This window comes from Drosophila navojoa, chromosome 2, assembly GCF_054131105.1.
Source record: "Drosophila navojoa isolate 15081-1374.11 chromosome 2, UAZ_NAV_1.0, whole genome shotgun sequence".
Taxonomy (NCBI): Eukaryota; Metazoa; Arthropoda; class Insecta; order Diptera; family Drosophilidae; genus Drosophila; species Drosophila navojoa.
In genome coordinates, this window is record NC_142890.1 from 22,670,226 (window position 1) to 22,689,327 (window position 19,102).

Genomic DNA, 19,102 nt, shown 5'->3' on the forward strand with positions numbered 1-19,102 from the left:
ACTAACGGCTAACAGCGAACGGCTAACGGCCAACAGCGCCACGCCCAGCGCATAAGCCGCATGCTAAGGTACTTAAGAAGCTGCCTTTATAATTCTGCTATTCTTCTTCTTCGCCTTCTGCTTCTATCTTGACTCGTCCATACGGAAATCCAATTCCCAGCACCTTCTATTCGCACATGCAATTCTATTGGATTTCTTGGCAAGCGACACTTGACTTTCAGCTTATGCACTTCATTGCGGCCATCCTCGCGTCTTTCTAGGTCACTCTAAGCAGGGCGAAGTAATAATTTAATGTGGAATTTATATATTTAATGGAGTCTCCCAGTCGCGCCCTTTAAAATAATTAGTTAATAAGAGCTTGATTACCCAAAGTTTAATATCGTTTTAATATCTTTTTTTCTGTCACTTGCAGAGACTGCCGAGTTGTGCGCGATCCGCAGACACTAAAATCAAAGGGCTATGGATTCGTCAGCTTTGTCAAAAAATCGGTAAGTCGTCAGCCAACTCAATGTAGCTCAGCTGTCGTCACACGAGAACATCAAAGGCCATCACAGCCAGTAGCACTCAACAACAACAACAAACAGCTCAAAATGAACACAGTTATGTGAAGAGTAACATGTCAGTTTCCAATTCGCTAGCCAAGTTGATTGATAAGGCGAAATAATGCATATTAATTATTCCACAGTCACAATCGGCAGTCACTAAAAACTATATTCATCTCTTTTATAAATATATACCTGCGTAAAAAAGGTGAAAACTTTAATATTCACAAAAAAAAAAAATAATAATAATAATAATAATGAAAAAAAAAATAAAATAAAATAAATATATTAAAAAAAAATATATATATATAAAAACAATAAATAAAAAAATATACAACAAAAATTAATTTAAAAAAAATTTAAGCGATTATTAACATTACATACATATATTGTTATTAATTTATACATCCTCATTGAATACCTAAGGACAGCACATTTTGTTATTATTTATTTACATACATACATAATTTATTTATATAGTTATTTATTTTTATTTAACATTTTCATAGTCACACTACCATTTTGATGACAGGAACTGTTATATTTTATTACTAGCTCGTAATATGATAGAAAGGGACAGATATATTACTATTCTTATACTGTTTTACCAATCAAAAAGATATGGATAAAATGTGAATTGAAATGTTGATTCACTTTGGAATATTTTTGGAAAATGTTTAATTGTAATTATTATGCACATAGGCAATCAATCCCTGCTCTGTAACAGCCTTGGGATAAACTTGAATGAATAATTCAAATCTACCTACAATTATTAAATAAAAAGGAAAACAGGGAGAAAGAGAAAGAGAGAGAGAAAGAGAGAGAGAGAGAGAGAGTAGGGATAAAAGTGTGTGCAGTTTGAGTCACGCATAGGCAATATTTTGCCACAGATGCAACAAGTCTCACGGTGGTTCGGCAAAGGAACAGAAGAAGCTGTTGGAAAGCGTTTTCGCTTCATATTTTATGTGTTCAAACCACAAGTGATAAGGGTACAAATGGCTTGTAGCAATGCTTGAGTGTGCGCGGGTGTGTGTATTTGTTGTGATTGAATTTCATGTGCTTAATAGGTAGAAAATTCGACAAAGCCGAAAGGTGACGCCCGGGCCGAGTGTGAGGCTGGCTTCAAAGGAAACCAGAACTCGGCTGGCAAGCAGCCATGCAGAAAAAATGCGTAAGCTTAGCAAAGGACAGACACGCTGACAGGCGTTAAGAAAATCAAAATCAAGACCAACATCAACATCAACATCGAAATCAAAATCAAAATCAAAATCAAAGCTAAAGTCAAATCAATGCTCACGTCGCTCATGCGAGTGACGTCAAAGCCAAGGGCTCACCAAGTTAATTACGCAGCATACGTAGCGAGTTGTTAATTAAATTTTAATGCCAATATCAATATTTTCACAATGAGTACACAGATTAGGCAAGAGCGCGGACGAGGAGCGGCAAGTGCGACGGTAGCTGAACGAGATGCGAACTATTGCAAATATACACATAGCATAATCCATGACACTTAGACTTTGCCACGGCCACAGAGCCACTGGCTGGGCTGGGCTGGGCTCGGCTGTCAGTCAGTCAGTCGTAAGCCGCAGGCTAAGCCATATTACCAGTGTGGCTGCTGCTCTTGTTCTTGTTCCAGCAAACGTAGGTGCGGAGGCGGCGGCAATGCGGCGTATACGCAATTTGCTGCGCTCTCAAAATGCGACTGCGATGTGTCAAACGCATCGCTGCCACTAACTAGTTAACTTTTTATGTTGCATCAATGCTCTAGGGGTTAGGAAGGGGGAGTGGCAGGGGCTGGCGACAAATTTTCGAACTTTCTCGATTAGTATCGATGCGGCAGCCAAGGCAAATGAAAGAAAAACAAACGCGCTCCAAATACCAAACTCAAATATTTCAAATTAAGTTTCTCGACATGAGTTTTGCACACAAACACTAGCACGACCGCACACACACACACACACATATATATATATATATAGACACTCATATGCGCCGCTCTAAGCCGATGCCCAAGCCATGGCTGCCGTCGCTTGCAGCTGATTTAATGCAAATTTTATTTATGCGAAAAGTTTTATTAAATTTTTGAGCAAAGTTTATATATTTTCTGTGGTTTTGCGGAAATTGAAAAGTTATTTTTCGAATGGCTTACTGCACACCCACACACACACATACACACACACAGAGTGAGATTCGCATTGCCAACCCCACATACGCTGTGTGTGTGTGTGTGTATTTGTGTGCATTTCGATTGCAACTGCAAACGGAAAAGGAAGAAACATTTTCTTCATTTTGCACTTCCGCCTGCGCATAAGCATTTCGCCAGTCCGGGAGCTTTGCATAATGCGTAGCTGAAGGAGCCCTCAAATATTGAGCGTAAATTGTTTGGCAACATGTTTTAAATAAACACCAGCCAACGCTGACGATGTACACAAATTGCCCTAATTTAATAACCATCAAGCCGGGCGAGAGCCGCAACAGCAGCAGCAGCAGAAGCAGCCCTAGAAGCCTGCCTTGGCGCCTCCTGGCTGCGTGTCATTAGCATCATAAATCACAACAGAAAAAGCAAACAAGTAAGAAGACTCTAGTCGAGACTGCTCGACTAGGAGATACCCTGAACCCTCCAAGCTGATATTCTTATCATTCTGCACTTCTTTTATGCACGCACACATACATTTACATGCATCCACCCTCACGCGCCCGCGCTCTGCTAACTGCGCAATAAGCAGCGACTGCGCTTGGGCTGCGCTGCAGTGTGGACAATAGTATGAGAATTTACTTGGTGAATAACTTCTTTTGTAAACATACGATCTTAATGAAACTTTCAGGGCGTAATTATATGGTCAAAATGTGTGTACATTCCAAAGCGCAAGTCTCTAGTACTTGAAATACGTTTTTTACAAATTGGGGGCGAAGGGGGCGTGGTATCCAAAATCTGTTGATTACAAAATGTTTGTATTCATCATCTATATATACACAGTAAATCTGAAGTCTCTACATCTAATAGTACTCCGATGAGGCTCAAAAAACAAAATCAATTTTTCGATTATTCTCGATAAAAAAGTTATCGGATGAGTTATCGAAAAAATAAAGCAAACTCGTACTGCGTATGGTATACACGAGTATGCACACAAAATTTCAGCTCTCTAGCTTTTATATCTTCTGAGATCTCGGCGTTCATACGGACGGACGGACGGACGGACGGACGGACGGACGGACGGACGGACGGACGGACGGACGGACGGACGGACGGACGGACAGACGGACAGGGCTATATCGACTCAGCTCATCGTGCTGATCAAGAATATATATACTTTGTGGGGTCTGCGATGATTCCTTCTGCCTGTTACATACTTTTACACAAAAACATTATACCCTGATTTCCCATTTTCAATGGGTTCAGGGTATAAAAAGAACAAAAGAAATGGGAAACGCGAGCGTAAACATTAAACGCAATATACACGAAGCTGGAGCTGCCTGCTTGAAAATGCTAATGGCATCGTTGGCAGCATCAGTTATTATCACACATCACATTAACATATTATTGCACGCCAATGCGACAAAGCGAGAATGCGGCTCACGCGGCGTATGAGCAACGACTCGACGACTTGCAGTGGCTGCTGATGCAGTGGCTACTGTTGCAGTTGCTGCTGTTGCTGTTGCTGCTGTTGCTGCTGTTGCAATTGCTGCTATTGTTGTTTACATCTTAAGTGGCCACTGCCACGACTGCCATTGACTTCAAACTGATTGCAGACACTGTACAGTCGAGAGATTGCCTTTAATCGCATTAGAGCTGCAGGTGCCATTGCCTCTGTCTGAGGCAGCGGACAACAATCGTTGGCAGCTTTGTGCGTTGCACAATGCGATCAACTTTTAGAGTGTACTTTTCGCTTTTTTTAACTGTCAAAATGTGTGCAGCGAACAAGATATAATGCCCGAGCCCCGTCTCCACCTCCTGCTCCTGCTGCTGCGGCGCTCCTTGTTGACAATGCTTGCGACACTTTGATTCGACAGTGAGTGCAGCTTTTCTGCTTTTCATCAACTGTGCTTATTATTGCTGTTGCTTTCAGCTCAGAATGAATGACTTCATATATATACATCCATATATATATATATTTATATATGTACACAAGAATTTATTAAATTTATAAGTATATACATATATATTAAATATATTTGCAGCGCTCTATGAAATTTTAAGTTCGTGCAAGCAGTTTAATATATTTCTATTGATGCTTGATTTTATTCCTTCATGGTCGAGTTGTTATATTTAACTGATATACAACAGACATACAAATACATACATATATGAACTTCACGAGCTCTTCAAATTTTCAAATATATAAAAGTATTTATTAATAGAAATTCCCTCAAAATCACGCGGAAAAAACAGTGAAAACGACCTTTAAAGATTTTTGCCTTTTTAGGAAAACTGAGACGCCAAAATCCTTAGAGACTATGCAGACATACCACATGCATGTCAGAGATTTTATTGAGTTTATTAGATTCATGCACAGAAAGAGTTTTGACATTTTTTTGCTCGGCATATAAAGAAGAGAAGAAATATAGAGATGGTAAATTAATATATAAACTGCATCAGAACCATTTTCATATACAATATGTAACTATATTAATAGTATACAATACTAGACTTGTGAATAAATAATAACAAAATAAATAAATAAAACACATATATTTGAAGAATATAAAGTTCAGATAAAAATCCCACAATATATGGCTTTTATTTATTTAAGTAATTTTGACTTTTTAATTTAATTTTTCTTTTCATTTATATATTTTTAACAATTTTTAGTGATGCAAAAAATCAAAGTCAAGTTTTGTAAATTGCTCTTTAAAGCTCGCTTCGATTTCAAGCTAATTTCATTGGAAACACAAAATAGCAAATAAAAGTTGTGCGTAATAAATTCGCTGAAGCGGACAAAACTCGGTTATAAATATAAATGGCCTGAACATTCATTTTGTGCTTTCCATAATAATTCAGAAACTAGTGATTTTAGGTCCAAAACTGGCAACACACGCATAAGCTGACCCACTGGACATGCTGAGCACAGGGACAGAGAGCCGGCGCTGCGGGGGCAGCGACCATAAAAAACAATTGAGAGGGGTGTGGCAAGCCGATGCGAAACAGAATCGAAATGAAAAAAAAAAAAGAGAATCCAAAAAAAAAAGAGAAGCAAAAATGAAAAGGAAAAAAAAATGGCATACACAAATAAATCCCATGGAATTATGTCTTGACAAAAATGCGCTCTTGCGTAAAATACTGATTTTCAGGCCGACGTCCACGTCCACGTCCACGCCCACACCCACACCCACAGTCCCACCCACACCATTGAAAATGTTGTGATGTGTGACCGACCAGGCGATGGTCAAAAATCGAAAACGTTTTTGGTCAAAACGAAATGAAAACAGTTTTTTAGCCATCGATTGGGCATGAGGGTGAGCTGGCCCCGCTCGCTGTCGGGCTTACACACATCGATATATGTATGTATGTTTGATGCTTTAGAATGCGACAAATGGGACAGCGTTTCAAGTGTGTAAACGATTTGCCACTTGAGTTATTCTATAAATATCAAGAAATCATCAGAGATGGCCAGAAATCCTGAGTTTGCCAGACGAATTGGCCGTTGCCGCTTGCTGATTGTGGCTTCTGACGTTGCGACTTTAAAGATCCGTATTGGATATAATGGGCGGCCTTAAAGACGCTGCGGATGCTTTGGCAGCTCGGGCGCTTATCTAAATAGCCACGTTAATGAATCTGACCGAAGAACATCACAAAACTGGCTTAGAAACCCGACTTGCGAATCCTTTTAGCCTGATGATGTGCGGCCGGAGAGCTGAATGGCCGGGTTGACCAGCACTAAATGCTTCGGCGTCTGCTTACCTTATTTGAAAGACAAAACGGCAGCAAGTGGAAAAAAAAAGGCAACACATTCTCATTTTCTTCGAGAGTATTTGTGTGAGGATAATCCCCCTTTTGTATGTTTGACTTTGCCTTTTTTCACCTTTTCGCTCGCTACAGTTTTTTCCTTTTCCTGTTTAGCCTTTTTATGTTGTTGTTGCTTGAGCCGGGCACAAACCATTTCCTTATTGTTTTAATAAACATTTAAAATGTCTTGCTGTCGACTTGCGTTGCGTATACAAAACGTCAGCCCACCCATTTGCGGCAGTTGGAATGGGCGCTGGGTACACCACCCTAGGATGTTGGTAGCATCCAGATGAAAAGTATGACAAAACCCTTTTAAACCACTTAAAAATTCTTCAACTTACTTTGCTTTCTTCATTCGCTTAATGAAGGTATTTCGCCTTTTTGCTTCTGTTTCTCGAGCTGCACAGCAACAAAAACTTTTTCTGACTTCTAGCAACGGCCACCGCTACCGACGCTTACGACTCTGCCCCCCTACCCATATCCCAATACTATTGCCAGGAAGCCATTCTAGCCGCCTGGCAGTTTCATTTCCCTTTTTAGGGCCATGCGGGGGCATTAAAGGATTCGCAACGCTTATCAAGTAATCAATATTTACAAAGGCGCACGGCAAAAGCATCAACAAAATGACTTACAACAAGTTGAACATCAAATTGAATTTACAGAAAATTTTCTTTAAATTTGGCCGTCCAGCGAGCCAGAAACTTTTGCCGCCATCTTTCGTAGAAATTAATTATCTTCTCCTTAAGCGGAAGTTGTCGTCTCCATTAAATAAACTTGTTTCCCCAGCAACCGATTTTCAGCATTCGTGCCATTCCTGAAGCTTAGCACACGTTCTGTTTCCCACTCGCGTAGCCAGCCAAACTGGGCGAGATCTTGAATAAAATTTAATTAAATTACAGCTGACTCAATTCACTCAATTAGAATACATTCGTTGCATATAGAGAATATATCCAACTGATCATTCCGATTTCTAGTTCTATCATTATCATATATATCGTACAGGGTATCTACTAGCCGTATGTTCGATTCAAACATCTCCATTCCAGTTATCGTTTCTGGCTCTGCTTGTGCTAGTTGTCACAACCGCAGGCAGGCAAACATGTCGAAAGTTTTCCTCGCTATTAGCTGCAAATTTTCCATACACAATTAATTAATTTTGTCTATCCACAAACGGATGCTACAGCACTGGCAATGCCACATCTCGACATCTCAGCCATGCCACAAGGATTGCCTAAAACTCCATTGGCAGTGGCAATGCCAATGATCCGAAAAGCAATTGCCAGAAATTGTCTTGATAGAACCAAAATATTCTGTTCATTCCGTTTGTTATTTTCCCCATGTTTTTGTCCGGAAACTTTGCAATTAGTTTTACACATTTTTTGAAGCGGTTTTGCTTTTGTTCATGTTCGTGTTGCTATTCTCCATCTCTCTCTGTGTCTGTGTGTGTGTGTGTGCTTGGACTCTAAATGGAAGTTTCATAAATAGTTTTGGCAAGTTGAGGCCAGGCGATCGGGTGTCAGGTTGCGGCACTCAACCAACACTTGCACACCAGATGAATTGGCAAATTATTTAAAGGTCCTCGAACTGTGCACCGTAAATGCAAACTTATGACAGGCAATGGAGCAGTTAAAAGCGTATTTACGCTCATGGCTGACTCATAAATATCATGCCAGCACATTTCGTGCCTGAGTCTTAAACAAGTCTCGAGAAGATGCAGTTCAGTTCACGCCTTGCAGTTCATGTTCACCAAATGTTTTCTGAGCAATTTACCACCAAAATGATTGATAAACTTTTTGCCAGGCTCTACAAATAACAGCAGCAACAACAATTTGCCCAGCAGCAAAGGCAAGTTTTGGCCAAAGTTCGCTCTATCTGTGGCATTGCATTAGCCGTGGCCATCGGCTAGCGGCTGCCAAAGTTCGAGTCAGCAGCTAAGCTGACCGTTTGTTAAGACAATTTCCGTTGACACATGGAATTGCAATTGCAATTGGCAAAGCCAAAGAAACAGAAACTGAAACTGAAACAGAATCGGAATGGGAATCGGAATCAGCAACAGAAAGAGAAGCAGAAACAACAGCAAAGAGCTGCAAACTGCATTTGTTACAGCGACTGCACTTGAAGACCGCCTGTCAAATGAAGCCAAGCCGAATGGGGAGCCACAACAACAAGAACTGCAACAACAACAACAACAACAACAACAGCAACTGGCTGTTGGCAGTAAATTAAATATTGCATGTGGCTGTTTAAAGTTGCAGTCGCCTCAGTGCCACGGCTGATAAATAAATGTAAAATATTTAAATAGCTTCTGCTGCTGAACAGGGGTCGGAGACGGTGCAGCGGGCCGTCGCATTGTTTGCCAGCCCTGCTGGGCCGCTGCTGTCCTGATTGTTGTCCTGGCCGTACCGGCTGTCCTGGCTGCCCTGGCTGTCCTGGCTGTTGCTGCTGCAGTGTCGCAATCAACGATGCGTATCGGTTAAAAAATGTAAAATTTATAGTTTATGCAAATATGAAAAATGCAACTGGCAATGCATAAAAATGCGCACGCACGCAAACTGCGTGACTTAACCAAGGCAAGCACACGCACACACACACACAGTCACACAAACATACACTCACTCAGTTTAAATTATGGACAAAGTTGCGCGACAGTTGCTTGCTTTATCGCTGGGGGCAGCCACTCAATTGTTGACTTCTGTTCAAGTGGTTAAATTAAAGCAAAAAATTACCAAAGAATAATCGGCCGTAGATAGACTAGGAAATACTCTTTAAAGAACTATCAGATATAGCTATAATACATTCACATGTATGTGGCAATGGAATGTCAAGATCTCTCTTTAGATATTTAATAATCTGTTTATTACAAAAATATTTTATTTTATTATAAAAAGATATTGAAAGCAAGAGCAATTGCCCTTATAGAGAATGGGAAATACGATTTGAAATGAAGCTATGAAATTATTAAATATATATCTCAACAAAATTGTAACTTATTTGCCAATATGATATGATTGAAAACATAACCAATTAATTCATTAAGAATATAGAAATTGTTTCGTTCATTTGCTTTACTTTTTTGGTTCTTTATTTTCTATTCTATGATCCATGATCTCTTCAGTTATACATTTGTTCTTAAATAGATCGTGAGATATAAGGATATTCTCCATTAATTTCCATATTTGAGAATATACTATCATTTTTTTTTAGCTCAATACCCTTTCTATTGGTTTATCAGTTTATTCATATATCTACGGATTAAAGATTCCCACCAATTGTCTAGCTATTCTATGTTCTATTGATCGTTACGCATGTACAATAGGTATATATAATATTTTAGCATTGACTTTCTACTATACATATACCTCTCTCGCTCCCATCGCAGTCTGGTCTATATATGAGCTTCCGATTGGGGCTTCCACATAGAGACAAATTTACTTTTACAGAGCATAGCGTTGGGCGACACTTTCCATAGCTTTTTGTGCCTGATTTCGAGCGTGGCACGTACCTGGAAAGTTAAAAGTAGAAAAAGCTTAAGAGAACCATCGGCGGCCGGTGCCTGGTTACACAGTCCGTGCTGCACCGCCGCCGCACGGCACGAAACGTGCACCGCCAAATGCCAACAAACTTCATAATGGCAATGTAGCTCGATTGCGACTTGGTCTTTCAGTATGCGGCAACGAAAATTGCTCTGTAACGCCCAACTCTCGCACACACACATACAGAGTTAAGCAGCTGCATGCAAGAGTTGCAGCTGGCTGCAATCATTTTCATATGAATCACGTTTGATACGCACGAAATACCTTTTTCGCCAAATTGAAATTATAATTTGTGCATGCGGCGCCCGCCGAAGGCCCCAACGAGGGAAGGGCTGGGGTGTTGGCTGGATTAGCGAGAGGAAGCCAGAGTCGAGCGGTGGCCAAGCAACAATGTCGCTGCCAGCAAGGAGCAACTTTCCGACGAACGCAATTGTTTTTTCTTCAACACTTTCTGAGCTGTTTGTTGATGTTTTTACTTGGAGCCTGCTGCTGGCTGCTGGCTGCTGGCTGCTCTGGCCGGCAGCTCCGGCTGTAAGCGGCTTAAGCGGCTAGACAAACTGTGGCAAATAGCGCTCAGCTCTTAGCTAATTGCTTTCCATTTAATTTGGCACTTTGCAGGAAGCGGAAACCGCCATCAATGCCATGAACGGCCAGTGGCTAGGCTCGCGGTCCATACGCACGAATTGGGCAACACGAAAACCGCCGGCCACCAAGGCGGACGGTAAGTGTACGCGGATATTCCAGTATGTATGTATGTATGTGTGATTTGATCTCTTGCATTCACCTTCACGCAGTCAACGTGAAACCTTTGACCTTTGACGAGGTGTACAACCAGAGCAGCCCCACCAACTGCACCGTGTACTGTGGCGGCATCAACGGCGCCCTCTCTGGCTTCCTCAACGAGGAGATATTGCAGAAGACATTCTCGCCGTACGGCACCATCCAGGAGATACGCGTGTTCAAGGACAAAGGCTACGCATTTGTGCGGTAAGTGGACCCAGTCACCCATTGCGTATACGCAATGTTCGCAATGTCTTTGTCTGAAGAGGCGTGGAGTTTGGTTGGGTTGGCAACAATGGCGAGCAGCGGACGCTTGTGCCACATTTGCTCATTGTTTAGCGCCATTTTGATTTCGTTTTCAGCAGCTAGCCCGCTCTCTCCCTCCCGCTGTCTCACTCTCCCTTTCTCTGTCGTTGTCGTTGCAATTGAGTGCGCGGCATTTCAGTGCACGTTAATAAATCAACTACACTTTTGCACTCAGCAACCGCAATAGCAACCGCATTAACAACAGCAACAGCAACAACAACAACAACAACAGTATTCAGCTCAATTTTGAGGCAGCTAAACAATGAAACGCAATAACAGCAGCAACTTCGATGCCCATGCAAAAGAAAAAAAAAGCAGAAAATATTCCTTGGGAAAAAAGTATGTAGCCCACTCTCCCATCCCATCCACCCACAAAGCAGTCAAAATCGAGGAACACGAGTCGAGGGAATGCATCCGAGCTGCGGGCAGATCGCAGCTGCCGCCGCGAATGCTGATAGGGTTTTAATGGTGCGCCATTGGGCCACCAGGCGAGTGCTGGGGCTTAACGGCGCCCCAGCAGCCAAAGGGGGCGGGGCAATGCACTGCTGCTGCTGCTGCTGCTGCTGCTGCTGCTGCTGCTGGCCAGGTTCATGTGCGCCTTTTGTGCTCTGTCCAAAACTCATTTCTGTGGCATGTAAAGCGAGTGAGAGGGAGAGAGAGAGAGAGAGAGAATGAGCTGGGTCATGCTGAGCAGGCAGCAAGGGGCGGCAGGGGGGCGAAAAGAGAGCGAATGAGCCGCATTGGCATTGTTTGGCGCTTTGTAACATAATGAGCTTGGGGACTACAAGTGGTCTCTGCCGTGGCCGCTGCTTGCGCAGTTGCACCAGTTATACTCAAACTCAGCCACAACAACAGCAGCAGCAGCAGCAACAACAACAACAAAATCGACTCTCAACTAGCAGCCACTACAAGTACAACAAGCACAAGAACAATTCCACAGACGCTTGTACCACTTTTACGCTTTGTTCTGACAAAAACACAACTTGTTGTCGAAGTTGTTGCTGCTGCTGCTGCTGTTGCTGCAGGTTAAATGGAAATTTAAGCAGGTCAATCTGCAGCCAACTCCCCCCAGAAAATTAGCTTACTCTAACTGTATACTCTGCCACCACACCCACACCCACACACGCGCACACACAAAATTACGCCTTTAGATTCTCGACAAAAGAGGCCGCTACGCACGCCATCGTGGCCGTCAATAACACGGAGATCAACCAGCAGCCGGTGAAGTGCGCGTGGGGCAAGGAGAGCGGCGATCCGAATCACATGTCCGCCATCGCCGGCCAGGCGCTGGCGCAAGGCTTTCCGTTCGGCTCGGCGGCCGCCGCAGCCGCAGCAGCTGCCGCCTATGGACAGCAAGTGGCCGGCTATTGGTATCCACCGGCACCCACATATCCCACTGCAGCCCCGGCCAGCGCCCTGCAGCCGGGCCAGTTCCTGCAGGGCATGCAGGGCTTCACCTACGGTCAATTCGCGGGCTATCAGCAGGCCAGCTACATGGGGTAAGCGAATCTTGTTGATTGAATACGAAGAAGCAAGCCAAGGCGAACGCCACTCTCACATCTCCACCCCCAAATAGCATGGGCGTACAGCTGCCGGGCACTTGGCAGAGTGTGCCGCCGCAGCCGCAGCTGGCCAGCGCAGCGGCCGCTGCAGCGCCACAGATCACGCAGAGCGTGGGCGGGGCTCTGCCCCAGGCGGCTGGTGTTGTTGCCTATCCCATGCAACAGTTTCAGGTCAGTCCGCAGGTAAGTTGCCGGGCCAGCATTACGGCGTATGCTCGATACTTAGCTTGTGGCACTTTCAGCTGGCAGAGGACGAGTGGCTGGCACCCAGTTTGCTAGTGTAGCTGCCATGAGCGGTGGCCATGTATCCCACACAGCAGCAGCAGCACCAGCACCAGCACCAGCACCAGCAGCAGCAGCAGCAGCAGCAACAACAGCAGCAGCAACAACAGGAGCAGCCACCGTGCGGCGATTATGTGAAGGAGCCGCGTTTCCAGCTACAACAGCAACCACAGCACCACCATGTGCAACCACTCCACCACCAGCAGCCGACCTACGAATTGCAGCCACAGCAGCAGCAGCAATTCCACCAACAACAGCCGACGACCCAGTACGCACCACAGTTGCACTACGCGCAGCCACAGTGGGTGGCCCAGCAGATGCCCAGCAGCGAGCAGCAGCTACAGCTTCAGCAGCAACAGCCACCCGTGAGCCACGTAAATCCCGTCTATGGCATGCCCGAACTGTACAAAGATTAAGATTCGAGTGCATGAGAAACGGCAAGTTTTATTTCATGACCCGCGTCGACACATTAGCGAAATTAGCATAGCGAAAAGTGAACCAGTAGCCAGTGCATAGAAGAGGACACGTTTGAATAGCAAACAGAACAGAAACCGATCGAGGATTATCACATCAGATATTCAGAGTTGAAGCAAAGCATATTAAATAAATCTAGTATAAATAAAAAAAAAAAAAAAAAATCAGAAAATAGAAATAAATCAACTGCAAAATGAAGGCAAACGTAGTTTAAGTTTAAAGAGCAACAACAACAACAACAGCAACAGCAATAAAGCCAAATGTGCAATAGCTAAATTAACATTAAATGTACAACTAATTCAATCAAGAAACAAAATATTATTTAAATGATATACATATGTATGTATGTGTATGTATATATATATATATATATATATATATATATGTATGTATGTGTGTTATTTTGTGTCTATATTCTTGCAGTCGTGGGTCGCCGTGGTGCAGCTCTTAGGAAGTTCTAGTTATAGGCGCAACTATATACATCTATATATAATAGACATACATACACAGCAGCGGAAGTCGAAGTTAGAATAAAGTTGATGCTAAGGTCAAAGGTTTTCCGTATGTTGCTGGGGCACAGCGTCCACGTAAACCTTTCGATTGGTGTTTATAGCCACAGGCAGAAGATGTCGAGCTAAATGTTTCCATTGACTGAGATCCAAACTATTTAAGCTGATTCGCTACTATCTTCGGATGTGTTGTCGTTGAGCTAAGCAGACACCACCATCTTTGTTACTCGACACGAGTAGTTAACTAACTAACTTATTAGATGTGCCTAATTTAAGATCCGGTTTAAAAGATGCGGCGAATGAGTTCGGTCCCACTTACTTCAATAAGTTAACTCTGAAAAAATTTGTTAAGTTTAACCATTGAGCAAAGGAACCAAAACCAAACGAAATCGTAAACTAAAACTTACAATTTTAATACGATCGTCGAAAACTATATAGATAAAAAAAATATAAATAAAAACAAAATTCAAATGAAGACACAGAAATACCTTCGAAATAGCTAAATGTAAACACGAGTCAAACGGAAAAATTAGAAAATGTGCACATAGGTAAAACATAGTGATAAAGCAACACAAACCAAAAGGCAACCCTAAGAAGAATATAAAAATTATGAACATAAAATACATCTAGATGTACCCATGAGAACCCACAACTACGTAGGAGTGCAGCACTTGATATGTGGGCGTAATTAATCGAGGTGTAACTTATATAGAAATCTCTTCGTGTATTTGTGTAATGTAAATGTGAACAAAATACAATTATTAAGCAAGTGAAAGTCAAGCCAACTGAGGCAGAGGATAGCGAATTATTTAGAGAAAGTAAATGAGAATGAAAACAAGTAGAACAGAAAACCAAAAGAAGATGAAATACAATTAAAAGTAAATTATATATATATATATAATTATATATAGTCAGCGCGAACCTTGGGACGTCGGCTGCGACGTGTAGTAAAGCAAATTTCAAAGTTTAGTCAATGTTTAGTTAAGATTGTAATTGTAACTATATATTATATATACATATACTATATGTTAAATGTTAACGAAACACAATTATCTATGGTATTTACAAAACAACAAACAAACAAAAAAACAACAACAAAGGCTAAGGCGAACCACAAAATCGAAAATCATCAAAATTGTAAACTATTTTTTACAAGAATGCAAAAACGAAAAAACAAAAAAAAAAAAAAAACATATATATATATATGTAAATTATATATTAAAATTAAAATTAGCCCACTTTGGAGGATTGGGGAACTGTGGAGAGCCCAACAGGAAGTGCGTCTAATTTCTCTAAGTTGTGATTAAATGCGATGAGAGTAAACGATGCTATTGACAAAGTAAACTGATTTATTTTTTAAAACTTGGCAAACCGTGTTTTTTGAGAGCCAATGGCAAAAACTGTGCAGCGTTGTTTGCAAACTTTAACTTTACATATTATATATATATACAAAAACAAACAAACAAACAAGCAAAAAATCTATATACATATACTTATATAAATATGTATGTGTGTGCATATATATATATATATACATATGTATATATTTATCTATATATATACTAAATGTTATTTGAGTAAACAACAAAACTGTCTGCTTACCAAAGAAAAAGCTATGCATACTTTTAAATAAACACACAAATGAAAATACACTACAATAGAGGCAAGAAGAAGAGCGCAAATATTTAAGAAGAAGACATCTTGGCAGAAGAGCAAGAAGATCAATTGAATATACCTTTAAGCATTTGTGTGTTGATAAGTGTCTGAACATAGAGGGCTAGAGCAAAATTTAAGAGAATAAAAAAAGTTAAAAACAAAGAAAAGCAGAAGAAATAGAATGAGTGTGGAGCAAAACTCTTTATAATACTATTACCTATAATATGAGATATGGCTATGTATTTAGCATAATTATATTTAATTATGTACACATATACATATACACACATATATGGTTTAAGCGAAATGCATATACATAAAAGGGCAAAAACAAAATTTAAAACAATAAATGATTCAATGTTGTGTATGTACATATAAATATATATATATATATATATATATAAAGATATGGTAAAAATGAAAAAAACAAAGCAAAAAGAATGCATACAATTAAAGAATGTCTATCAATGTATGTGTGTTTGTGTTTGTGTTTGTGAAAGCAAATAGCACACATGAACACTCATCCAAACAGAAATAAATAAAAATATAAATTTAAATGTATAGAACAACAAAATGCCAGAGATTAAACAAAGCTGCATAAAACAACAGAAATATGTTGAAAATGACAAAAGCCACACACACACACTCACATACACTCACATGTAATTGCATTGGAATTAGCAGCAGGTCAAATAGAAAGAGCGTAACACAGACGAATAATTATGAACAGCGTGCAAGCAGAATGGTATAATTATGTTAAGAGCCTTTCAAAGCCTATTCAATCCAATCAAATCGAACATGGCTCCCCCCCGGATAGCATTCACTCACACACACAGCAAAACCACACAGACACACACACACACACACACACACACACAATTGCACGTAAGGTGTGGAGGCGAACCAGTTAAAATATGCATAGTGAAATGCGGAAAAGCAGGAAAAATAATCAAATAAAATGGAAATGTTAATCAAAAAAACAAAAAAAAAAAGGAGAAATAAATAAATAAATAAATAAAAAATAATTGCATTTTTTTACATTTATGGAATACCAATTAAGGTGGGCAGAGGTGAGTAAATCCGTAACGTCTATTATTGAGCGTTGATTGAAGCGTGTATGAGATGGACAGAGTATAACTGCGATAGCTTTTTAGCCGAGTGCCAGACGGGGCGATACCCTCTAAACATGCATCCTTATAAATATACATGCATCAACAGATATACAGTAAGTATGTATGATAACAGGAGATTAAGTACAAATACACTTGAGGATAATTAGAGATTGGTTACAAATATATTATGATAGGAAAAGCGGCTTCCATTTACATTTAAACTCTCTTATGCTTATTTTACAAAAATAAATGTTTTAAACAGAACTATTTCACACAGATTTCCCATTTTCAGTGGGTTCAGTGTATAAAAATAAACTTTATAATGGGTAGAAATTAAAAATACTTGAAACAGGATATAAATGTAAGTAATATCGGAAAATTTGCAGACAGCTACGAAACATATCAAATTAAAAATTATATAATTATTAAATTATATTTTGTTAAAACTGTAATGAAGCTCAATAATTATTTTCATCCTTGTACACTGAAAAGGTATTAAGAACACAAATCAACATTTTTCGATTTGTATACAAATTGAAGCGGACACTTGAGGCCCAGCTGCACGAATATACGAATTTGCTTGATATCAAATGGATTTATCTGGCACACGAAAAAACTGGTAAGCACTTAAAGAGTGAGAGCTATCATATGGTATGTATTTCTACATATACATTTCATAAATACAACCGAATGTGTCTGTCTGCATTTGCACATGTCGCGTTTCCACTTGACTCGGTTTGCCACCGCTGCAGCTGCTATGGCAGCAAGAACGCCAAATGCAACTGCCACATGCTGGTCACGTAAAATCAAAATCTCGCTGCGCATACACGTCTACATGCATGCATGTGAGTGTGTGTGTGTGTTTGAGTGCACCTTTCAACTCGCTTGTAGCGTCACTCGATGTCAGCGGCAAAAACTTGACTGCCATTACGCATCATTGCACAACGGGAAACTGTACAATTTCAATATTTTACTGCATTTTGCACTTTGGGATCGCCGCAGTCGCTTTTGTCATTGAACCCATTATGCCGCCTTTGCCGCTGCCGCGCTGCAGCTGGTGCAGCCAGCAAAAAGAGCAGCTAATAGCCCAAAATTAAGCAACGACTATTCAATATTTCAGCCATTAAACTCATTTATTACTCATACGACTATTTGCACGATCCCAGCTCAGTGCACTTATGAAAAAATATCATTCTCTTGACCTGAAATGGATGCAGTTGACAAATTCATTCAAATTAAATTTATTAAAAAAATATCAACAAAAAAGGAATATATGGAATATGAATTAAATGAATTAAGTACAATTATAAGAAAATACAGAATATTTTATGGGCATAACTAATGTGGATATATGTATATTACATTATCAATTGTCCACACATGTTCAGTTTTGAGCTTGCTAACTCTTTGTTTCAATTTCATAATGCAGTCATTCGTCATTTGCTCAGCTGCCAAGTGAGTAAAGGAAGAACGAGAGGCTCAACGGGAGCAGAGCGACTGCAGACAGAACGTTATTCCTTCTTTAAAAAATCAAACTTCTTATGCCGCTCACTCAAGCGAATATTGCCAAACATATATATAAAAATATTTTACACTCTAGAAGTTTTATATTATTTTCTTATTTAAGAGAAAATCTATTTTTTATACATAGTATAGGCAATAACTATTAGTTGTTATTGTATTGTATAAAATATATATTATGATATTCTTCATTCTGGAGCTATTAATAGTAGTAAAATAGCTAGCTTTTGTTTTATATTTAACAATGCTTGATATTTAATTGACGTAGCTGCAGCTACAAATAATAAATAAATTACTTGTGACTATGATTCACATTTAGGTTATTTCATTCATCTTATTTCTCATACATGTTTCTTGCGCTTTGCAGTTTAGAGAGTCTACAAAATTTACAACGAATAGTGAAGATAAAATTAAAGAGTCTAATAAAATTCTGCGAATTTTAAAAGGCAGATCAGCATATTCCCATAAATGGCATGAGCAGTACCGGCATTTCTTATTCAATTTGGATATCAATTAATTCTAATAATAAAATTTAAGCTACTATACTAGCTGATACAGTAGCCAGACTGGCCACAAAATGAACCTTCTCTTATATAGACATTGCCATGAAAAATATCCAGTTTCATCTCTTCAGCTTATTTTTCAACTATTTTGATCTAAAATCACAAATCGCTAAAATAATTACTTAGGAAATATCACTCTCGCAATGAAATCGCTTTACTTGACAAACTCTATTTTGACCTATTTTTTCTCAATATTTCCCGTAAATTGTTAAGATTCGAACAGTTGTTTATTGATGAAGTTTCAGAGTTGCGCTGACATCACAGCGTTTTAGTGGCTAATATATTTTTTTATTATTGCTCGCCAATGCTAAAATATGA

The 19,102-nt window shown here is 40.0% G+C and overlaps 1 protein-coding gene across 1 annotated transcript in view; it reads left to right on the plus strand.

Annotated features, from left to right (window-relative positions):
* The window catches only part of LOC108660342 (cytotoxic granule associated RNA binding protein TIA1), a 99,939-nt gene extending 86,949 nt beyond the window's left edge, over positions 1-12,990 (plus strand). The window contains exons 4-9 of the mRNA XM_030383045.2: positions 413-488; positions 10,638-10,740; positions 10,814-11,006; positions 12,257-12,604; positions 12,682-12,850; positions 12,910-12,990. Coding sequence (XP_030238905.1) covers positions 413-488; positions 10,638-10,740; positions 10,814-11,006; positions 12,257-12,604; positions 12,682-12,850; positions 12,910-12,951 — 931 coding nt within the window. The 3' untranslated portion in view covers positions 12,952-12,990. The remainder of the gene's footprint in view (positions 1-412; positions 489-10,637; positions 10,741-10,813; positions 11,007-12,256; positions 12,605-12,681; positions 12,851-12,909) is intronic.
* Positions 12,991-19,102: the final 6,112 nt, after the last annotated feature.